This window comes from Haliaeetus leucocephalus, unplaced genomic scaffold (assembly GCF_000737465.1).
Source record: "Haliaeetus leucocephalus isolate CR32 unplaced genomic scaffold, Haliaeetus_leucocephalus-4.0 Scaffold2, whole genome shotgun sequence".
Taxonomy (NCBI): Eukaryota; Metazoa; Chordata; class Aves; order Accipitriformes; family Accipitridae; genus Haliaeetus; species Haliaeetus leucocephalus.
In genome coordinates, this window is record NW_010972438.1 from 9,308,981 (window position 1) to 9,334,223 (window position 25,243).

At 41.2% G+C, this 25,243-nt stretch overlaps 1 protein-coding gene across 1 annotated transcript in view; it reads right to left on the reverse strand.

Annotated features, from left to right (window-relative positions):
- PTPRG (protein tyrosine phosphatase, receptor type, G) overlaps nt 1-25,243 on the reverse strand; it is a 412,490-nt gene that overhangs the window by 184,491 nt on the left and 202,756 nt on the right. The window contains exon 3 of the mRNA XM_010571016.1: nt 4,856-5,035. Within this exon, the coding sequence (XP_010569318.1) occupies nt 4,856-5,035 (180 nt within the window). The remainder of the gene's footprint in view (nt 1-4,855; nt 5,036-25,243) is intronic.

The window sequence follows — 25,243 nt, forward strand, 5'->3', positions numbered from 1 at the left end:
AGAAAATCCCGAAGTCCAAATTTCTCAAGGACTTTTTGCCCTCCTTATTGGACTTCGATTAGAATTTAAATGGCAAACTCCATCAAAATTTGTTTAATGTGGTTCCAGAGACTAATGGCTGATCATGTTCCTTGGCCTTACAAACCACTGAAGGTCTACAGATCATGAGTTAGGAAAAGAAGGGATCCTCTGTTTGTGGGATTTCCTCTATTTTGTTGGGGGGTGGGAGGGGAACCCCTGTGCCCTGTCCCACCTCTTACTGCTGGACATGGCAGGTACTTTCCTTAACCTTCCTGCTCCTCCTTTCTGTAAAATGGGGAGAGTAACAATAACATTTCTGAGACCCACTCATGAGATGTCCTCCATAAGAACTGGGTTTTATTACAGTAACTCTGACATTATTATTATGTGATTCAATAAGGGTCAAAAGGATCTTCTTTGTATTTCCTTTTCATTTCCAAAAGCCTTTGTATTTTATGTAACAACAAAAGCTGTAGGTCCAAATAGAGGGCAAAATCATACAGTGGAAGCTGGTACATGTTACAGGGGAGGTCTATGGTCCAACCAAGAGCTGAATCCAGCTTTCAAAGAATTCCTGTCTGCTGCTCTCACTACAAGATCACCTGCCTTTCTAGCATCTCCCATTTTTAATATGCACGATTCCTAAAAATTACTCCCTACAAAATCCTTTCTGCTCATCCCTTACAAAACTGTTGCTTAAAAACAGAACTAAAATTAGAATTTTGTTCTTGTAAAAGCCATTGCAGACCACTGCTTGCTGTGCCCAGAATCCTGTGATTAAAGTTTTTGGGTTGGTTTTTTTGATTTCTTTTTTTTTTAATGGGAATAGCATAACCCACAAGGATTTCTCTGTGTTCTCAAGCCAACTGTGTCATCACAATGGGAATAGTAATACAAATCCAATTTTGTTATGTAAGAGGGAGGATTTTATTCACTGCTGAAAAAACAAAAAAAACTAGTTGCGAAATAAAAGTTATTCCTCTGTTGGTGAATCAGTAGCAGGCTTCACTGAAGGCTAGGCTTTCGGCCGCACCGGGGCTGCCCGCCCGTGAGTACACGCAGTTGGCTACAGCAGCCTCATCTCAGGTGCAATTGTACAATTCAGACACATCTCAACTTTAAATTGTTTATGTTAAAACCATCTAAGTGTTAACTTGCATGAGACGTTCAGATGTTTCTAAATTGTGCCAGTGACATCCCAGGGGTATTTCCTTCCGTGATTTCTGGTTCCTTCGGCACTCCCTTTGCATCCAAGTGTTTGTGCAGGAAGACGGGTGGTGCAGGACTGGCTAGAGGATACTGCCTGTGTCAGCCAGGGTACTGCTGGTGGTCACTGTCTTCTTACGCCAGATCTGTGAAACACGAGTGACCAAAAGCACCACTGCTCTCTTCCTCCCTTAAAAGATTTCCAATAAGCTCAGCAGTATTTTAAATACTGAAAATCTCACTCGGTTATAAATTCCATAGATAAAATTGTAGGAGATGAGGAATACAGGAAAGCAGATTCGTGTGCATCTGTTAAAAACCTCTGTGGGGATTCAGTTGCATCTAATAAATATTTGATAGTTCCTAAATAATTTATGGCTCTGTCAGGGGTCATTTTACTTGTTTTAGATGAATAATTAAAAGGATAATTAGGAGGATGTACAACCTGAAATGTTCATCTAATTGTTCATTTTACAGTATATCTTACACTGCTGAGCTGTACGACACATGTTCCCATCACCTTCCTATCTTAGCAGCATCCTCTTATTGCCAGTGATTTGGGGTCTTTCCTCCCTTCCATGTAATCTCTAGTATTCAGGACTGGAATAACCAAACATCACCTTACTGGGCTTTGGGAGCCACTGCTTTTACCCAATGATTTCTGTAGAGTGCACAGCAAGGAATCAACCCCCAAAGCCCACTAACTGAAAATACTATGTAATTGAGATTACAAAACCAAAGGAGGTGGTGCACAGCCACCAGGATCACAATTGTGTGATGCCACTTGCAGGGTCAGGGCTGGAGCTGTATCCCTATCCCCCTTGTGAGAGCAAAAATAAACCTGGATACAAAGCAGCTCTTCCCCTGCCTTAGCAGAGAGGCTCTGATGGTCATGACCAGCCAGAGTGATGCATATCACGTAGGAAAAGTATTTAACAAAACCACATCTCTGGCAGAAATTTTAGTAGGTGTCTCTAAGTGGAAGGAGTTTTTAGAAGTTCTCAGTGACCTAAAAAGGCATAAAGTGGCAATGTCTGTGTAATGCTGGCAAGGGTGCTGCCACGTGCGCTCTTCCCACGGGGCAGGTCAGACTTGAAGAAGCCTCGTCAGCCCGAGGCCCGGCTGACACCAGCTAATGCTTGATTATAAGGTGGCACAAATGAAAACAGCTAATGCAAATACAACTATGAAATGTGCTTATACTCTCCAAGTGATCTTTACCACTTGGGAACCAGCTACTGTGGTGATGAAATCGAACCCACATTAGTGCCTCTGCCAGTGTAATCATGCACAAAGGCATTTCTAGTCAAGACAGGGGCTTAATGAATCCATTTCCATTTTCTGAATGAAACACTGTTTTCTGTACATGTCTGCCATTTACCTTATATGCGGGGAAAAACAAGAAAGAGCACAACAAATCTAAAGAGCAATAATCTCTGTACCTTTTAACATTTCAGAGCATAAAAATAACTAATTGTTCTATCCTAAAAAAAATTATTAGGTCCAATAGCAATAACAATAACCCAAGTAACGCATTTCCTGCCAGTTAATGAGCGTCAAGGGTAAGGGCCTTTGGCTTTCCCTCGGACTCCTGTCTCTTTTAACCAGTCATTAATTGCTGAGAAATGCCCTCCACATCCATCACCATTGCTTAAACAGATATTTAGTTTACTGTCTCTGTCAGTCTGCAATATGAAGGTCTCATGCGGCCATCTGCTCCAAGACTCTGCTGCCAAAATGCATCGCAATTTATGGCACAGCCTGCCTCTATGTTCTACCCACAAGCCAAAACATCCTACTTGGTTTGCTGCTCTGCCACTTACCACCTTAAAAATTAATCCCAGGCAAGTTTCTTCAAAAGGTCAGAAAACCAAGAAAAGGAATGGGACTTGATAAAGTAAGGGAGGAGTTAAGAGCTCAGCAGAAGAAATCAGGGATGACAGCAAGGCAAAAAGAGTCTTCACGTTACCAGTAAAAGGCCGTAAGTTACCAAGAAAAGTGACAGTTACTGTTGCTCTGCGAAGCAATAACTTGTCAGCAAAAATCCATACCCCAATGGGTGAGGAAATCAAATATAGCGGCAGTGCTAAAATCACCCAGCAGAGAAGACTGAAGATACAGCTTTCATTGCCAACTGCATGGAGACTGGAAAATTTGCTGGCACGTTTCAGTTCAACATGGTTTCCTATTTTATGTGCAGCAATACGTTCCTATTACACATACAGTATAGCATTAGCATCTTTCTTAGAAGAATAGCGTATCACTTTTTTGTGGTATTTCTAATTACATTTATTGCTGGTTACTACAAACACCCCTCTGTGACCAAAAGGGCAGGGTGCATAACATGAATAGATTAATTAAGCACCAAATTTCCATAGCATTCAACCTTGCCTGAACCTCGTGTTGCTACAAGGGGCAACAAAGTCAGGCTTTCAAAGCAAAGAGGAGCATTTCTTAGTGAAGCTGGAAAAAACCCTCAGTAATGCAGCAAAAACCCAAGCTATGCTTGGTGGTGGTTTATGTTAACTGGATTTGCTTTGCGGTGAAAGAAAACAGGATCACAGCCTGTCACTCCACTTCATCTGAGGGGCAATAACTCTCAACTCCTGCTAAGATCCTGAATTGCTGGAACTGGATCTGAAGTGTTTGCTGGACTCCAGGTTGCGGCTCAGATCCAAAGTCCCCTGGAAGCAACGGGTGTATCTGAGGTCACGCTGCACGCACAGCTGTGTTGCAAACTCCCAGAGCAGGTACATGCCCTGGGTTTTGCTAGCAGACCTCTGACTAGAGACACGTTACAGAAAGCACTATAGAGATGCATGTCGAGTGTTAATACAGATAAAAAAATACTTCCAATAAATAAAATTGAATTAATTAGTGGTTTAATCCAATTCCCTAAAAATATTTGACCTTGCCAAATGAAGAGGGTGGCCTTATAATTTCTGCTTTTTACATTTTTAGAATTAAAGAGTAATCAAATGCATGCAGCTTTGCATATAAATCAACCTTGACCTTTCAGTGAACTGTTTTGGTAAAAATAAGCAGTGCTCTGACTGTTCTTTTCTCTAAAAGCCAGAACAGACAGAGCAGAAGAGGATTCAGTTAAGTGAAGAACACAGTGCTATAATCATATCAGAAACACATTAATAAGCCCCCACTACTCTGAGCAGTTATTGCTCTTTCTTCTCTAAAACCTTCCAATTTCTAAGACTTCCCCTTTCTTTCCCCCTGAGCCTTGCATCTCAGCATTCTTTTGGATTAGATGTTACAGCCTCCCAAAGCTGATAATTCAAGGTTACACCTTGAAACTCTTATACAGCCTTTTATGCTGAGGAACAACTGACTACCAAGAGAATTATTTTATACTGAGAACCTAAAAAAAAAAAACCCACCTTAAAAAAAACCCCTTAAAATCAATCTGCAGAACTAGCTTTGCACAGAATGCAGAGGCAGAGATAGGTGGCTGCTGCTGGAAAATTATATTAAAAAAAAAAAAAAAAAAAAAAAAAAAAAAAGGGCAGCAAAACCCAAACAACAGAACAATGAAAAAGGAGGAGGAGAGCGGAACATGGCTTGAATTTTTAATTGACTGCAGACAGACTATGGAGACAAACAGAAAAGAACATACCCGTTTTTCCTGTGTTTTTCATCCAAGTCTTGTTTGAAGATTCATTGTCAAAACCATCAAGCTGCAGTTCTTGATACTCATCTCCAACACGGGCCTGATGGTCTACGATGTCTATGGGAGACTGGTGAGAACCTCCGCACTTCTCGCTGGAAGTAACCCAGTGCTCGGGACCATAGGTACCTGTTAAAAAATACCAATGCCAATTAACATTCCAGTGGCTCAATAGTTCTGGATAACTCTTAAGTAAGAGGATGAAGCACTTAAGCTCCCCAAGTAACTCCACCACAGTTACACTTCTCACATTTGAAAGAGGTTAAGACTTGTAAACTTATGAGGAGATTGAAATCCATTAGCTTTGCGCAGTACTCCAACTTTGCCTCTAGCGGTAATGAACAATGGCCTTTTTTTTTTAATTACTATTCTATAAAACTATCTGCAATTCCCAAGTTCCCCTCGTGCATATGTTATCAATTAGCATGGTGTTACAGGAACTTTCCTAAAGCTTCAGCCTTAATATATTACTATATAGTTTACCTTTTCACGAGACAAATAATGTAACAGCTACCCATTAACTTGTGTTTGTGCAATACTCTGCTTAGATAATAGGATCTTTATTAACGATCTCATTTCTTTTAGAGGTTTTGAGGCCAGAGAAGATAAAAACAAAGTATTAAGCTACATGTATATTATTAAATTTAAAGAAAACAACAAAGGGAAAAAAATAAATTACTCTGGGTGGATGAAGTAAAGAGGACAATGACCTGTCAAAAAAATACTATAACTTCCTTTTGCTGCTCTTCTTACATGACTTTTCTGTTTTCCTTATTAGCACAGTCTGTTCTCACCTGATGTAAACTACTCTCTCAAAACAAGTCAAGTCAAACAGCAGCAGTAAATGAGAAGCTCCAAGGACTGATGGGCAGTGTCTTGCATATGTGGCTGTACCTGGGCACATCAGAGCCATCCGTATTACATGACAGCTAGCCAAAAGCAGACGCAGAGCCAAATACTGTCACCTCTCCTCCTCTCCACACCCCTCTACTCTCTTTTTTTTATTTAAAAAAATTGCAGGGAGTAGTTTAAGTTCTAGAAAGCAATATAAACTTCTGTATTTTGTGAGCACATCGCTAGCCACTGTTCAAGGTCGGTAAGAGATGAGCATGCTACAGCTGTGAAGAGAAATGGCACCAGCAGCCTCTCTCCCCAGCACATCAGGGTCCTCACAGGCTCAGCAAAATGCTTGAAAGTATTTTTTAGTAGTTTAAGATACTCAGTGTTATCACAGCTGTCCACCCAACCCACAAGGCACAGCAGGAGGAGTGCGTCCTGCTCCTGTTCTGGAGCTTTCACCAGCTCCAGATTACTTTTTGGTGTATTAATGAGTCCTCAGACCCCAAACTGTTTAACTAAATTTCGTGACAAGATTGCACGAGCACTGCTGCTAGGAGAAGAAAAGCAGCAGTGTCTTATGGTGTGGCGGTGGGGCTGCAAAAACTAGTATCGCAAACCACCACTAAATCTGCCAGAGGTTGTCTGCCACAGCCCTAACTCACCCTGCCCATTCTGCAAGGTTCTCCAGCATGAAGAGTCAATAAAAATAATACATGAAAATAAAAGGTTTCAGGCAAAGACCTTGTCATCCCCACCAGCTCTAACCTGCGACCCTCAGCAGCACATGCAGGAGGATCTCCAGTGAATTTCAATTTTTTCTTATGACCTCCCTCTCCAACTCTTAAATTGTATTAACAGAGACTAAGAGATTATCTTCCTGTGAGTGCAAACAGTGGTTTAAGCTCCTGAAATAACAGCACAGAGTTCTTGTAAAGCGCTTTTCACTCACAGTTCTTGAAATGCTTTACAGCAGGGATCAGCAACATTATTCTCATGTAAAGACAGGGAAATTGATGGCCCGAGAAGGGAAGCAATTTGCCCAAGCTCATCTACCAAAACCAAGGTACAACCCAGAGTTGAACTCTGCTCTCCCGAGACCCCTGATGTCATACCTGTATCGTACCTCTGAACTACACAGTCAGCATGTCTGTTCGATAGGCAGACAGCAGTAAATGATGCACCAATATGCATTTATTACCCTTGCGTCTGAGAAGCGCATGTAAATTCAATTAGTGCCATCCAAACCCAGCAGTTGTGAAGGCCAGTTTCTTTGGCCCCTGGGTTTTAATCTGTCTAGTTGCAAAATGCATTCTTCCTGCTAATGCAGGACACTTAATCAATAGCAAGATTTTGTGCTATACTCATCACACACAAACGCTGTATCGTAACCAAAACAACAAGAAAGTGTTTTACTTTCAACTACAATTAGGCAAAATAGCAACATCCTTTAAAAATCATTTACATCATCTGCCCAGGTTAAAAATCAGTTTCGTTTATCCCATGGTTCAACTTGTATTGTCAGCGAAAGCCAATTCCAGTTAATTTCCCAGTGTACCACAAAAAAGGAGAATAGAATTATTAAAAAACCTATATGGGGAAAACCAAACGCGTTCCCTCAAACAGATATTTTTTCTGAATCAGGATGCTCTTAGTAATTGGTTTGCAGTGAATTAATTGGCAATTCAGATTTACTTTTCATATAACCTTGCATTTACTCCATGAAATTTGGCAATTTGCTTTAAAATGTTTAGTACTACACATAATCATCAAACCTGCCAGCTCTCGTTTTTTGGCTTTGTTATAAACATGGGGTGAGCCTTTCAAAAGCACTCTGCTCACAGAGGCTATCGCAGTGGTTTCAGCTGTGCATTCAAAAGGAGCTGTGCACTGAAATTTTTCTTTTTTAAGTATTTTGGTGTCAATGGGGAGATTTTTTTTTTTTTTTTTTTGAGTAGGTGGATTTATTTTAACAGGGGCTGTAGGGCTCCTTCCATGCATCTTGTCACAAAGACTTTTTCTTTTTTTTAAAGTATAGCCAGCTCTCAACCAATTTACACTGAAAACGGTCTTGTCAAAATGAATAAAATAAACCATAAGGGTAAACAAACAAACAAACCAACCAACCACCAGGTTGAATTAAAACCTCAAGTGACTTAGGTACTGGGACTGACTCTCACTGAAATGTAGTTTTTCACAGACCTTTAAAGGCTTGTATAGCTTTGTATCATTTTAAAAAACACTAATCAAGTCTGCCTTTTTTTTTTTAAATTAATTTAACTTGTTTGGATTAATTTAAGAGCAATACAGCTCTTTCTATAAATACAGTAGCTTCACTTGCTTCTAAATCTATAATTTAAAAAAAAAAAAAAAAAAAAAAAGCCTAGCAGTATCTGCTCTCTTCCTGCGATAGTATTAGTTTTCATGCATAAAATGTTTCCGTACTGGTGCTGAATTATTAAAGAAAAATCTAATGCAATGAAACTCTCTCAGCAATTCAAAACCCCAACTTAGTGCTGGTGCTGTGACTCAAAGTCCTGACATCCCAAATTACAGTCATAAGGCTAAGCTCTGATTTAGAGGTTCAAGACCTGCTAGTTAAAATCAGCACAGGATTTTGTAAACGGCTAGGTTTTCCATTAATTTCTTTCAGAAGTTTTTGATATGCAAATTATTACATGCAATATGACCTACGCCATTATGGCAGCATTTCTAGACAGAAATAGAGGCCACGACCCCAACATCTCCATTCCCAGCAGCGCAGGATTGGGGCCATCCCAGCTTTAACAATTAGCCTGAAAACGCAGAGGCGGGCTAGGGGAGTGAGAAGAAGATTTTTATTTTTGAGCCTGAGACCAAAGTAAATAAATTCTATCCCCTATCCAGAAAAAAATATGCTCAACAACCTATAAAATGTAATCAAGAACAGTGCAGTGGGATTCATTTATTCACTAGTAGCCATCAGGAGGCTTAGGCCTAACTGCCTGTTTTTCCATGGACATTCAAGTGCAGTTTTAATTGAAACTGATCTTCCACTACAGATTTCAAATTAATTCTTCTTCCAAGTGTCTCATGCTCCAGACATCCTTGCCTTGCAAAAAGCCCTATATCATTAGAGGAGGAAATAGAACACTTTTTCTAAGCTTGCAGGTATTGATTACCTATTCCTTCCATCAAAGCACAATTGCCATTCTGCACTGTATAAATCTCTTCAGCGTTAGACACTTAATAAAGTACTGAGAATTATATCATTAATCATTTGCAGTTACACCTGTCTTGCTTTATTGAATTCTTTGTTTTTTAGAACTTTAAATAAATGCTTTTAAATAAAAACATGACACTAAATAAAGACTCCGTTACACTTAAACCTAGTAAAAAAAAAATCCCTTCATTCTGTGTGTGACATTTACCCATCTGAAACAGAGTAACTTAAAGCTATTTGTATTTCATTTTTCCAACAGTAAGCATCGTGGCTTTAATCAAATAAAATTTGGAATGAATCTGAATTGGCCTTTTAAGGGCTGACAAATAATTCAGTTTTCAAAACCAAACAAGTTAGGAGCCCTCACCTGTGTTAATAAATAATACACATTTCCACTGAAGATGCAAGCAAAGGTAAGCATCAGATAGCCCCATCCTGGAGCTGGAGTATTTGATGCAAGAGCAGCACAAAACCAGAACGGACTGATAACATTTGGCACCTGCAGATACTGAAGTCAGTGTCCTGCCTCAGGAAATCATGCACTCGGGTCCGACAACTAAGCGCACACGTCGGGGAAGGAGGGCGGTTATTCGCAACCCAGGTCAACCAAACGCATGGCAGCAAGACGACGTGGCGACTGGAGAACGCCTGACCGATGGGATGGGGCTGGGCGCTAAGGAAAGCGGTGACGAAAGGGAATTTGGCCGCAGCGATCCCCTGAGCACTGCAGGGATGAGGCCACCCTCTCCCAGCTGCCGCAGGGTGTTTTCTCACCCAGTCCCACCACGCAGAGCTACACAGACACTTGCTCTGTTCCCCGGCTTGGACCGGTACAAAAGACAGAGCACCTCTCCACCACGGCCCCAGTAACTCCAGCTCCACCGAAATCCTGCCCCACGTCCGCTTGCAGCTCAGGGAGCCGCAGAGCCCATCCATCTCCTGGGGCTGGCAACCCCGCGAGCTCCTTTTGGATTGCAGCCGGGTCTCTGGGGACTTGACCTTATCTCCGCCGAAATCGGGGGCAAAAGGGCCGCTGGCTTCCAAGGCACGAAAAAGAGCTGGGGTCAGACACCTCAGCAACACCGCGGCTTCCTACACGCGACATTTCAAACAAGACGTAACGCCAGAGATGTTATCACCCATCCTTGTCTGAAATTACTTGATGCTTCCTAGATGGATTCTGCATTCTTTTCTCATGCAAAATCTTTCTGTCAATGACTGCGGTATCTTTAATAGTTTTTTTAATATACAGGCTGCTCTTTAAAGAGAATTCAAGATTACTTTTTTCTTCATTTTACTGTACAGCCAAAACAATGAGCAATTTCATTAATGAAAACCCATTAAAATAATGTATTCTGCCAAAATCTAATTAAAGCTTGTATAAAAACTTTCACTTAAAAAAAATCATATATGTTTATTTTTCTTCCACAATCTTTTGTTTAAAACATCTCTTATTAAAACCACTGGCATTTCCTTGATTTTAAATCATTTTCCAATAAATGGATCAGCTACTCTGATACAGACTGGTGTGTAACACATATGCCTTTACTCAACATCCAGATACAGCTTAACAGACATTAGCATTTTTTGAGTAATGTGATTTTGATCATTCATTTAGAAGTTGGGAAAAAGGTAGAAATACCAACACTTGGGATTTTTTAATTTCACTTGTTTTTAACATTTTCACAAAAATCTGACTTTAAATCCCAGGCCTGGCATGCAAAGAACTAGTTTAGGGGGTTTAATTTTGGAGGTTTTTTATTTGTTCTTATTGTTGGGGTTTTTTTAACAAAATTATCTCGGACAAATCTTTGTCTCTGTTTGATGCCTCTTAACTTTTCACTTTTGAATGAAAATCGTAGTAATGACTGCAAAGCAACCAAAACCCCTCACCTTCTGCAATTAAAGCAAATTAGCTTGGTCACTCCATGGGGACATCCTATCCCACCATCTTAATATGGGAGATCATTCGTCCAGGATTATTTATTATTTATTCGTCCAGATATTTACAGAGCCGTAAGAAAAAGGGCACTGAAGAAAGGCTTATATCCCTCACCCCTTTCTAGCCCTACTTTGTCCTCACCGCCCCACACGCAGACGGCTCTCGCTGCTCACTTGCACGGTCAGTTTTGTAACGCCAACAGAACCTCTCTTCATACGAAGACATGATCTATACTAGAGGCAGCATGCCCATGGCTCCTGTAAAGTAGCAAAGGCTCTTTTCTTGCTGGGTTGGAAGGATCATCTAAAATAGGGCAAAAGACCTGCTAAGCACTGGTTCAGTATCTTCTCGGATGGCAGTGGTATTTGGCTGAGTATGTTAGTGATGCCATCCAAGCTGGTTGCCTCTAGCATCAAACACAAGCTGCCTTGCTGCTTAAAGCACAAGAAACAAAATGAGAAAGGATTCAAGCGCTTAAAAGCCAGTCTCACTTGCAAGTCAATTGGGACACCCTCTGACACGGAGTTTCCAAAAGCATCTCACTATTTCAGATATGTTACAGTATTGTGCCATTCAGCGCAAGTGGGTATAAAAGGGGAAATTCCAGGCTTCTCTTAAGGCAAAATCCAACCAGTTTTTAAGGATGGATGGAATGAAATAGCATTTCCTCTTCACACAAAAACCTCCCAACTTTTGCTTGCACAGCTGTGGATGGGTAACTTAAAGGACCACAGCAGGTAAGAACCTCTGCAAGTTTTACAGACTCTGGATAAATAGGGATGCTTTACTTAGCACAGACTGGCAGCTATGACCTGCCCAAACATCTCAGCATTTAGCTGAGAACACTGAAGCTGTGAATCTCTGCCTCTGAGTCCCTGTCATACTTGAACTGCTCCATCACAAGCCAAATCTCAAGAAACACTGAAAAGACATGTCACCACCAGTAAACAAAAAACATTCCTTTTTTTCACACTGAGAAAGAGCAAGAAAGTGGTGTCCTTGCTCAGCTACGAAGCAATGAACTTCAATAGCATGCTAAATTTTCAAACAGGAAAAAATAATTTAAAAACAATCAAACATCAGTGAAATTCACTATGGAACTGAATGCATTTTAAGATCCTTCAAAAATCTCAGTCTAAGGGTCCTCTCTATTACCTAGGACAGAAAGACTGAAACTGTTACTCGATGCCATAAACTAAGACTTCACCATCACTTTTTGCCATTTAAAAGGAACTTGTCAGTAAGTCCAGGAAGGCACCAAAGGAAGGTGCTTATGCCATGTGAGTTAAGACAGGAGGCAAGGCACGTACTGCAGACCCAAATCAGCTGAAAAATCAGCCTCCCTTCACCCTCTCCTCTCACCTCCAGTTGCCTCCTACGAAGAAGAAATAAAGTGAACCCCATAGGATGAAGCCTAAAGACTGCATTTAGATGTAAGGCAGAAAAGAATGATTTGAATGACATATCTCTTGCTGAGTGATTTACCATGAGGCTGCAGGGGTAAGGGTATAAAAATCCCTGAAAGCCTTGATAAAAACCAGTGGCATCTTTCAGGGGCCTTCCCATTGCAGAGAAAGCAATCAAGTTGTTGAATCATTATATTAGGAGGAAAAGTTGCTGAAATTATACTGTCTAAAATGATGGCATACCAAAATCAAAGAGATGGAGAAGGAGAACCCATAGTTAGAGTTCACAGTGCTGTTTTGAACAAAGATCTCAAGATTTCCTACCCTGAGGGAAAAGGGCTTTTCATTTTATTATTCTCTGCCATCACTCTATTTAACATGAGACACTCACGCTTGCAGAAAATTCCAATTACTGCTTGAAAAATGAGACCGAATACCAAGAGCAAGATCCTGAAGAGCTTGCTGAGACTCAAACAGGTCTAAGCATTATCCAGTCTGCAAGCTCCATACAGAAAAGTGTGTGTAAGACATGTGAGAGTCATAAACGGCCAAAGACAGTTTTTTGGAGAACTGAAAGAAGCTGAAAGAAAATTTCCTGAAGAACAATCTCTGATAAGGGATATCTTAACCGGCAGTTGTTGGAACAAACACAAACACAGGAAGACGGAACAAAAAGGGTTTGGATTTAGATAACCTTTGAGCAACTGCTAGCAGCAACATCAGAAGCACCAACAACTCCTTCCTGCACCAATGCCACCACACCTCCAGAAATGCCCAGCCATGGGGCTGTAAAAGCAAAGCTAATCTTAAAACTGATTTTGTCAGTGACACTGTCTCACTGCCAAAATGTGGCAGATGCAAAGAGAGAAAGAAAGGCTTTAAACCATGCTCCTAAATATAAACTATCCTATAATGTCTGCAGCTTTTAAACCTGAAGACAGAGTGAGGTGCATGTTCTCCTTAAATTTTCATATCCACAGATGCTACAATTATTGCTGGGTTCTTTAATTAAACCTTCTAACCTTCAATTATCTTTGGCAAAATTTTTTATGTATATGTTTTCAAAACCTTTGCATTCCTTAGTATGTATGTGAACATCTGTATTACATAGTCACAAACACATTTGGGTTTTTTTATATATGTATGTCTCTATCTCCCTCATACATATACATACTTTCTGCATCCTAATTTTGTTCCTCAGAAAAGTATGAAGCTGCCATGAATCTTGTATGAAGCTCCCACTGTACCTATCAACCTGCCAGCGGCACAAATGTATGATAAATATCCAACATCAGGAAACACCAGGACCTTAAGACAAATGTTGCAGGAAGCTCCCAATAAAGTGGAGTAACTGTAATTACTAAAACAAGCTTTTTCCATAAACATTTCAACTTTTAGCATTTGTGAGCTGAATAATTTACCACCACAGAAAAGTGAAAATGGTACTAAGTTTAGCTGTGCTGGCAAAATAGTTTGGGGGTTTTTAAGGGGTGTCTCACACAATAAACTCTTGATAGACACAACTAATGAGCTGTTGAGTTTTGTAACTCTAATATTTCAAAAATATTTATATTGAGCAGAGAGCACAACAATATCAATGAAATTACTATGCAGAACTCACTGAGTGGGAGGATAAATTGTAGTATAGAAGGTGCCTGCTGGTGGCAAGTGACTGAGACAATATACATCTCCATCCTCTGTTTTTTATAATTTTCTGCGTTTTTAATAAATGTATCTGACATCTCACACCATTCATTTCATAACTGTCTGAGGCCTTTTTAGAACTGCTCACCCCGAGCTGCATATAATAAACGAGGTGATAACTTACAATATAAGGAGAAAACAGGAGATTAATTTATATGAAGACATTGTAAATTAACCTTCTTCTATTCCTATACTAGTTGAGCAAAGCTCCATGAAGGCTAGGGACAGACATAAAAATAGATTTTTTCCTAAATATAATTTTAAAAAGTATAAATCCTAATGGAAATTACTGAATGAAGATGTATTATGAATCAATGCAGTAGCTCAACGACAGCACTTTATGTTGCTGGAAGACATACATTTCAGTAATGGGTGCCTCGGACAGGGCACGAGTGCCTCGGACAGGTCATGGCCGGGACAACTTTCTCTGCGGAAGGGTCTCTCTCTCTCACTATCCTTTTTTCCTTTACAGGGTAATGGCTGTATAACGATGGACCTTGACAGCAGAAATACTTATATTGCTGCAGTGCCCAAATACTGCAGAAGGAAGAAGGGGTCCGTTCTTCCATGTACAGAACAGCAAAGAGCTCCTGCCTTGAAAAGCTTACAGCTGAACAACGTAAGACACAGTTGCAAGCAACCAAACATGAAGCACCCTAAATCTGAAAACATGGAGCCCTCCTGGGCTAACCTTCCATATTTTATAACAACTTTGCTTCATGCTTTCTTCTCCAAAGCCATCTCCCCGAGCTGCATAACCCACTAGCACAACAGAAAGGCGATCAACCTTCCCACGGGACAGAAGAGCAAAGAAACGCCAATTCCTCCAAAGAGCAAAGATAAAAGAAGAAATTAATCTGGTGTTTCATGGAATTAAATAGACAAAGAAGGAGCACAAGCACATATAATGCTGATGTAAACCGTGGTTCCATCTGGGCTACTCCAAGCAGAAAGCACAGCGTGAATAAAGCTCTGAGAAAATACAACAGAGGAAACAAGAGGAAGAAACTGGGCAGGAAACTTTCCCACCCAAGAGTTGTTAGAGGCAGATGGAGCCCTGGGGGGCTTCAAGAAGACTTTGTTGAAAGAAGAGAAAGGAAGAGGATCTGAATTGGGCTTGGTGGTAATTACAGCATCCCTTGCCAACACCCAGCGCAGGCAAAAGCGAGGAGGGCGAGCAGACAGCTTGCCGCTCTGCGCCTGTGACCTTACCGCCGGGTTGCGGGTGATGGTCCCCGTAGGACCCAGCCCAAGCTGAAACCGGGCAGCAGTGGGGCTGCTGAGCTGAAACTGTGGTAGAGAGACCTCAGGCTGCAGGAGGAGCGAGGCAAGCGGAAAACCTGCAAGAACAGGCACGGTGGGCTAAGGAACCCTTCTTTATGGGGGCATTTTGTCTTTAAACCAGAGATCTTGGCTTGTTTGAGGGTTTGACTGAGACCCCGCTGAAGCATCAAAGCTCCCGTGCCGCTGAACCTGCCCAGCGGCTCAGAGATGAACGCTGAACGACAGTGACAGTAATAAGCTGTGACATTTAAGTCAGGAAATCTCAAATCCCCATCTTGCATCTCTGTCTCCTTCCTACCACCAGGAGCTACATGCTCCATTTCACTCCCTTCCTTTATAAAGGCAGAAGTTCACCTGTCTCATCGGAGCATCTGCAAGGATTGCTCAAAACTTGAGGAGAGCTGCAGAGATAAAAGGCGCAGTAAGTGTGCAAGACTCAACTGTCCTACTATGGACCTGGGTGCCAGGCTGCCTGCAAACACATTTAGGAAAAACACAGTTCCAGTTATTTTTCAAAGCACCACAGACTTCAGTCCTACTACTTCTCACATGTACCCTTAATAGCCGTGATCTCACCAAAGAAACTGCTAACGTAAATGATGCCTCACTGTAACTTAATTACCTCCAATTTAGGTGGGTACAGGAACAGAAAGTACCTTTTCTTGATTCCCATCTGTTCCTCGTAACTAACCAAAAGAGCCTTCCCCAGAGCTCTGTCTCTGAAAGACAGCATGAAAAAAAAAGAGAAGAGGGAGGAAAGAAAGGAAAAAATTGTATATTTTTATTGAATTTTTGCAGGATGCAGGTTAATAAAACACCCACAGAGAGCACAGAGCAATATAGAAAGGGAATAAAGGGAGGGAGGGCTGATATCAATAAAGCTTATCCAGAGGCACTGGTAGAGTGAAAGTACTCATGATTTCAAAAGAAACCTGCTACAAAAAGGATTTTCACTTGTTGCTTTGGCTCAGGTTTAAAATTTACAAAACACAGAAGTGTCCGAAGCAGAGGGTGGCTTAAAAAATAAAATCGGGAAGATAAAATTATCTGTTGCTGAAACACGTCACCTCCAGCTTTCCAATACCTCTTGTTGATCCTAACCTGACCAGAAGACAGGCACCATACTAGGACCTTATTGTTTAATTATATCACAGACAACACTGCAGTCCCCCAAATTACTCATTGAACCTTGACAAACACTGGCTTTGCTATGATATTTCCATTTTAGGTGAAAATCAACTTTTGCCCGACTAAGTTGTTAATGGCATCCCTGTTACAACAGCCTTCTCGATCCAGCTGTCCCTTTCACTAATACACACCAGTAAAATAGCTCCCAGGAGAGTTTCTGGGGGATTGCCAGCTTTTACTTAACGACACATCATGAACCTTGGCCTCAACTTCCATTAACATTCAGTCTATGTTTCTACCATTAATTTAAGAGCATTGGTAGGAATAAATAGGAAGACAATAAGCAGCCATAGCGTCCAGCCTAAGGTACTCTAGCAGCGCTGCTTCTGTAGCCGACAGAGAACACTTACAACTGTTTTTCTCATTTTTGTTCCATATCTGCCATTTCCAGTATGTTACACTCAACAGCTTAAACTATTCAAAACCAGCTTTAGTTTTCCAATTAGGAAAGTCCAGAGTTTAAAAAAAAACCAAACACCAAACCACAAAATAAGCCCCCCAAACCAACCAAACCCCAACAAACCAAAGTCATGAAAAAGACCTAATATTCTTAAGGGTGGCTCTTATTCCATCGCATCCCTCTTGCCCGGATGAGTTTTCGGTAGCAGTGTGTTAGTGTTGGAGGAGAGCACCGGCAGCAGCCCTCCTCCTGCCCCGCTGTCCCTTGGCCCCGCAGTCTTGCCCGGCCAGGACAAGGCAGAGCCTCTTTCCTCCTGCCGGCGCTGCCCTGCGGCGGGTAACCTGCACGCAAACGGCTGAGCAGCTGCTGTGGGGAAAAACCAGCTGCTGCAGAGAGCTGGCAGCAAAGCGACTGCTGTGATGGATGGAGTCGGGGCGAGCGTTGCAGGAGATTTCACTCCCACAGTACCAGTGGTGCACATTCAAACACTGAGTTAAATAAAAAGAAGAAGAAAAAAAAAAAAGCTGGGGTAAATGTTCTTTCCTCCAGCACTGCATGAACATTTCGTTTAGGGACGGTCACCCCAGAATGCAGCTTGCAGGCTTCGGGCCACAGCTTGTCACTGGGATGAATTTTCCCCAGGGCAAGGTAAGAGCGTCACCTGTCCCTTCACCTCCCCGCCTGCAGCTCCCACAGCTGCCCGCTCCCTCGGACGGGAGCATCTTCACGCACTGCCACCTCGGATGGATGCTCAGGAGCAAGGCAGGTGCTTTCGCACAGCGCTCGCCTCCCCTCTCGGCCCAACGCGAGGAAGGCAGCAGCCCGCTTTGAACACGCTTCCCTGTGCTGTTTAGTCACAGCAGCGTTTGGGCAGCCCAGGGTGACATATACCATAAAACGGAATCTGGAGTGTATCGCTTAACGGTGAAATCTGTAAGATATTGGATTTATATGGTGTCTGCAGAGCACATTAGAAGATCATCATCATCATGTCTTTTCAAGACAGCCATAATTATTCAGGCTGTTATTCTATCTCACCGGTGCTTTTGAAAAACTATTTAATATTAGCAAACCCTCACTAAAAACAATGTTTTGGTTGAGGGACTAATCTTCGTATCAGTACACAGCCATACCTGGTCTTATCTACATTACCAATTCCCTGCTGATTGAGCGGATTCATTAACAACACAATCTCTGGCGACTGAAATGAAGTCTCATTCTTCGTATCACTGGTGCCTTGCTGTTTGCTTTTCCTTCACAGTATGCACACAAGTAATTAACTTACTATGCTCCGCTAGCTCCTGACACATTACTTGGCATAGAAAAATTCACCAGCAGGTAGTTAAGCATGCAAAATATTTTCAGTCAAATGAACTTCATAACAAAGCACTACTTAAGAGAAATGCGGCTCTTTCTGATACAACGCTAACACACACCATACTGCCCGTACCAACGGGAGCTTCCCGAGTGGTAAGAAAAAAATACATCATTTTTATCACCTTTGCTCAATATGTAGGAAGTTTCTTTAGGGGGAAAAACTGGCAAGCAGTAAAGATGTTCACTGAAAGGATGAGCACGGACATCAACCTGAGTAGCCCTTATGAAAGTCTGATGTAACAAGGACAGACACAAGATCTATATGGTATAGAAGAAAAAAGGGGAAAAAAAAACCAAAGCAAAGAGGAGATTCACTTCAATGCAGCATTACTAGGATTACTGGTGTCTGGAAGTACAGAAGAACAGTGCATTTCAACTTTTGTAACAAATAAAAAAAGGTAACTTGCTATTTTAAGCATAGTGTGCTTTTAAGCTTAGATTTTGATAACAGTGTAAATTCCCTAAATAAAAACATGCCATTGATTACACACCCCACCTGAAAGACTCCACCCAGGAACATGATTTGAAACACACAAGTCATCTCAGTAATGTCAAGAGGTAAAACTGGAGTAAAGTTACTCCTGTAGTTACCTGTCTGTAGGATGAAAAGTTACGGCACAAATAGATGGTGACTTTCTCAGCGCAGAAGCGGCGCAGGGCTGACCCCAGGGCAGATTGGTGAGTTAAAACATGAAAGGCTGTCTTTGCCTGAAGTGACAGGACTGACACTGACTTGGTAACACTAGGACTTTCCCTTGAGAATATAAAGACACTACAGCCTTTGTGGGGTGCTCCTCTAATCTGAACGTGCTCTAAACTATGACTTTAATTACCTTAATATTTTCTCGGTACCAGAGACCGGGAGGCATGTGATCTTCTTGCCACGTTGGTGTAGTCTGGCTAGTGTGGTACAAAATAATGTCACTTGCTCTACACTGTCTCGGTCCTTCCTTTAAACCAAAAGCAGATGAAACTCAAAAATGTACGTAAAAATACTTGGGAAAAAAGCGGGAACTTGGCTAGGACAAAGACCCATTCACAGTATTATTTATCCCAACTTTGACCTTTCATGAAAAAATCCTGCTTAAACATTCTATGACTGCATTGACCTAAGACACTGGAAATTGTGATCTTGAAGTTTCCTTCTACACAAGGAAAAATCCTTCTGAAGTCCTAGAAAATGAAACTTTTCTTTTGCTCAGTTTTGTCCAGAAGACATTTGTTCCTTACCCCTTCACATGCCACAAGGCATGTGCCTTTGCCAAATTCAGACTGTTTTTTTGACTCATTCGGTCACAGAACTTAGTTCCTCGTGTTCCACCACAGCAATTTTTGCTTGTGACAAAAGAAATAGATCTGCGGAGGACAGAATTCACCATGATTTGTGTATATCGTTTTCCTCTATTCTTGCACTGCTTTCAGCTCGGCTCATTTAAATATAGCTCCTGTCATACCCGTCATTTTCAGTTCACCTGTTATGCAGAACCACACACTCCACCTCCAACAGAGCAGTCTTTGCCATGGCTGCATAGTTAACACAGATTCTCTACTCCAGGCCTGAAATCCTTATTAATTTACAAACTAGATGTTCCTTAAAGAGTATTTCCATTTGCTCGACAGGCATATTAATGCACAGAATAGAAACCAGTTTTTGTTATTTCTAAGTTTCATCAAAAATAAACTACTTCACTTAATAACCACCAGCATCCTTGACAGTTACTCAGGTCTGTAAACAGTTCACTACATCAAGGAAAACCTTGTTATATCTCCAACAGGCTGTTGAAACTTGCTGTGTTCCAGGGGAAGGAATCTCAGGTTTTGTTTGGTTTTCCACTCTTACAGTATCAGTAAAAAGTAACAGATTTTCATGCCAGAAGAAACAGTTGGATAACACATACTGACATGATGAGCATGAGTCATTACACTTCATAAAGTTACCTCTCTACAGAGCCTTAAAAACAGTTTTCACCTCATTCAGAAAGGTATTCAGCGTTGAAGAAATCAAGACTTGAGAAGTTCACTGCATGAGGTTTTTTGTTTTTCTTTTGTTTTATTTTTTAAAGATTGTTTCAGTGTTTAATTGCTCTCCAAGTTTCAATCTGCAGCTTGCTTCTTGTGCCAGCTTCTCAGGTTTCCAGCCCAGTCTTTATTTGCCTTCTAGCAGCAGATTGCAAGAGGTCTTCAGGAGACAGCATTTTCCCTTTATGCAGATGCACACTTCTCAGGGGACTTATCCATACATTTGCAGAGAGTCTTGATTAGTAAATGCAGTTGGGGCTGGTTGACTTTCTCCCTAGGGGAAGGTCGTACGCTGCCCAGAACTATCGTCCAGTGAGGAAGTCAGCCAGGCTGGAAATTCAGTGAAAACACTCCAAAGATCTAAGCAGAGCCCTCCACTACCTTAGTTAGAGGATGTTCCTTGGATCAAAGATGAGTAAAGGAATCTTGTCCCTCCTAAATCACAGATAGCCTCCAAAAGCCTAGATTTCTTCTTTTGGCTCTGATGGAACTTGCCAATGGACTTGCAGCAGCCAAAAGGCAACAGAGGGGGGAAACAGATGAACAGATCCAGACTAAGTACCACTTACAAATATTCACAAAAGTTCTTTTTTCCTTTAGGTCAACCCTTAATAGTTTCACCCATAAAAATCCGGCTGCCAGTTAAGCTTATTGTGGGGGTGAGATCCCTTCCTCCTACGCTACACAACGCTGTCCCACTGCACCATTGCACTTGTCTGTATTCTGTGTTATCTATTATCTTACATTGAAGCCAAGAGCTTTTTGAGGAGCAGACTGACTTTCTGGTTTTGTTTTGTTCAGAATAAAATACAAAATAGATTTAAATCCATGACTGGAATTTCTTGCCAGTACAAACCTATAGGAATGAGTTAGAGTATTCTGAGCAGTATAAGGTAATTGCAGAAGCAGTGTTTGGGAACATGGACCAAAATAAGTAATTAAATACAACCTTCCTGATTATAGAGCATGTCTTAGGTAATTTAATGCCTTTATTAAAACCATAGTTGGTGAACTTGAGGGACTGCAGTCTTGGTCTCATGAGAATGAATTATGTCCAGCTTTTTAAACTAGAAAGTTTCCAGGCTCCATGGCTTCAGAGAAAAATTTGAAAACACAAAAGAAGAAAGGTCCAGGAGCCAGAAGGCAAACAAGAACCTTAAAATTACTATCTTTTTTCAATCTCCCCTGATTTGTTTTGGTCGATCTCATTACTTTTGAGCTACTGATCCTGGCAGTGCTCCAGTGTACCTGAGTTTGTTGACAAATACCAAACAGAATCTAATGCCAGGGGAAATAACAAAAGAAACCAAAACCATCAATACCAAGAACTGGGCTAATACACATGATCCATACAGGTGCCCAAATGCCAACCACCATTCAGTGCTCGTCTCAGAGCCACTTCCGTAGCCTTCGTAAGCAAAAGGGTGAAACCCCAAAGACTTCTATTTACTTCAGGCTGCCTTTATTCTAGGTGACAGCTACATACTTCATACTATCTAGCAAGGAAGGAGGTAGCGTTTTTTTGGTAAAATTGGGTTTATTTAGATCTTTCCCAGGCCTTTTTTTAATGAATATTTTAGAAGCACATACAGCAGCCCTGTTTCTTCTTTGGTTGCGATGTGTCCTGTACCAGCGCCTGCTCTCAGAAACACAACCCGGTGCACCGCCCTTTGGGTGGAGAGGATCATTTTCTGAGGGACGGAAGCTCATGCAAATAGTAAAATTTTGTGAGAGTGGTTGCACCAATTTTTTTTTATGTCTCTCTAACTACCAGCGACTGATGCTAGCTGACTTTTACCCACATAATATACTTTCTGGTCTCACTGGTCTTGTCAGGTTTTCACAGCAGCAAAAAAGCAAGCAGGGCTTATTCTGAAGTAAATTCTGGACGTAACCACTTATAACTCCACTAACACAGAGAAGCTAGTAAATCAGTAATAGAAGTTTATTAATTTAGTAGTTACTGAGACACATCTTATTGATCTTCTTTACTCACACTCAGCCTCTAGAGTTTACCTCACAGCTCCAGTTTATGCCTTGATTAAGTGGTTCAGAGAAGCCTTGCATTTTATCGTATGCACATCACGTAGCATAATGCTCCTGGTATGATGACTTGCAAACTAAGCAGTGGATTTATCGCCCTAGAAGAGACTCCAGTTTTACTCACCCAGGGCAGCCAGCACAAACACTCAAGAGCAAAGCTCACAGTCTGGAGCTTTGCTGGAAGATGCATGGCGCTAACTCAGCTGACAACAGTCTCGTACCCAGCTTTAGTTCGCTTGCATTCGCGACACAATATCAGTTAGCTAGCGATTAGTTCCCATTTTCAGCATTCACATGTTTTTGTGAACATTTCTTTTTATAGGCTCTGATTCAGCAAAGTACTTAAGCACATGCTTTACTTTAAATAGCGGAATAATCCAATGTCTTTTCAGCAAATGTTTAACTTTAATTGTGTATAGTTCCAGTTCAAGGGCTCCTCATATCTTGGACACTGAGTGCTCACTTATGTGCTCTATTCATTGCACAGATATTATATTATTCATGGCCTTCACATTACGCATTTACTTAAGTGCTTTGCTAAACATGGTCCTAAAGCAAATATGCCACAGTCAGAGTTTATTTAATAATGCTTCTACAAATTCAGTTCTAAACTGTCAAGCATTGTAAAAAGGAAAAATAAATAACCATAGGATTTACTGCAATTTCTTTCATATCTGTACCTTGATTTAGCACTGACTACAACTGTGGCAACATGGTTCAATAAAGCATTAGGATTATTTTTTTCTCCACCCGTTTTAGGAGATGTGTGTGCTCCTTAAACTAAAAAAAAAAAAAAAAAAAAATTATCCTGTGTTGAAACTATGCCTGCAGAGGCCTTTCCCCATAGCCCACAAGTCTTACTCTCGCATGGGGGCTGCAGCCAGTGCAACATCAGGAAGAGGAACGGGCCTCGTTGGAGATCTTGCCTCTCGATTTACAGTATGCCCAGTCCCACCATGCATTTCAGTCTCCAAATAATGATATTTGATTACAAAAATATGACCAGAGTGTACGGGGGGGTCCTTCATATGACTTTTCTTTTTTTTTCCCCCACTCAAAGAAATACTTGAGACAGACTTTCAAGCATAACCACTGCTGCATTTTTTACATGGAAACTGATGAATTTTCCTTTCATTAGAAGACTCCAGCAGCTGTGGCTTTAAGAAAAACACCAAATACTGTGAGACTAACAATAAAACTACCAGACCTGGCAGTGCTGCCTTACCCCTTTGGGCCATTTCCATTCCGAGCAGCTCCCCACTGAACCACACAATGCAGGGCCCCTTACTAGTTTGGTAGCTACTGCTTTCAGATGTTTCAAAATATGGTGGTTTAAATTATTAGAAGGTATGTTGGGGGGGGGGGGGGGAAGGCTGCCAAAAGCACAACTTTCTAAAAAGCCAGCTCTCGAAATTTGTTAGATAAAAAGGCAAAGAATGAAATTCACACTTTACAGGTACACACTCTGGGAGCAGAACACCTCCCTTGCCCAGAGTTAAGTCCCATTGTTTCAGATGAAAGCCCCTGCCCTAGCCCTGCAGGTGAAGCAAGTTTATATTCTAAGCTGGCTGGAGAAGCCAAATTAAAATAGGTAAAAAATGTAAACAGAACCAGATGCACCTGAGAAAAGAAAGAAACTAGAATTGCCTTAAAAGATAAAAGGATTACGCTCTTCTGACCAGTAGCTGTAAAATGTGTAATGAATTTAGACATTTCTTTTCCAAAGAAAGCTATTTAATGAGATAAGTGTTATTAAGATAGAGCAGAATAACTATAATGCAGAAAACTGCTCATTAGTTGGGGCTTAATTGCTCTTATAGTTGGTGAAGAAGCAGTAATTACTATACCAAAAAAGATCTATATTTAAAGATTATTTGTTTTTATGCATGGAACAAGAATACTACTTTGATATTAAACCAAAACTTAGCCAGAACCCATCTAGTGTCATCCTATTGGAACTGAACACTAACAACTGTATAACTCTCTGTGAAAGGAAAAGAGAAGTATTGATTACAGCAAGGAATGTAATTGTAGTTTATTCTGAAACAGGACTTCAATACATTTATAGTTATTTATTCACTGTGGTCTCACTGTTTGCCTGTTTTATTTATAAATATTTACCATGCACTATCTTCACAAAATAATTACTATTCAACGTGCACAGTAAAAAGAAGATATTAGAGATCTGGCTGTGTGTTTTTCCATTCTAATCTGTCTGACAATATTTTAATTCGGTTTTAACACGCGAGTCCTTATAGCTGAACGTCCTGAGCTTTCTTTGCCAGGTTATGCGTGCAAACATTTACAGAAAAGCGGTATCTCTGCTCAGGTGGCTGCCTATCTGACACAGCTCAGAGGACCACGCAGGGATCCCTGCTGCGGTTCACCAGCTCCTGGGGGAGAGCTGATGTTCTAGGACATTTTGGTGACATTCTAGAGGATATCAGCAACTGCAACATTTTCAACCCCTACAAGCAGTCAGTAATTCTTTACAGGGGTATTTGAAGAGTCACTTAAAAGGTACCTGCTTAATTGATACACAAATTAAATCTGCATGCAAGTGCTGAGCCAGGAAAGGTTTCACCCTGAAATGCTCCCAAGAGCAGCTCCACCAAAGCTCAGGATGAAGGGGTCCATCGTTCCCATGCTAACGGGGCTTTTATGCCAGATTCACCTGGCACAACATGCCCTCCAGTCATGAATAACCTAGTGCTTCGGAGTAGGCAAGGGTCTGCGCTTAACAAGGAAGGCATAAGTCCGCCTTCCTCTGCACACTTGCAAAGATTTCCGTGAGCGCTACAAACTCAATCTCTTTCAGGCCTGCAGCACTCTTCATCAGAAGCTGGAAGCTTCCTTCACAGACGTTACAAGGACATAAAGCTTAAAAAGCATGCCCCTATCCTCTCCTGTACCAAACAGCATCCAAGTTTACTAA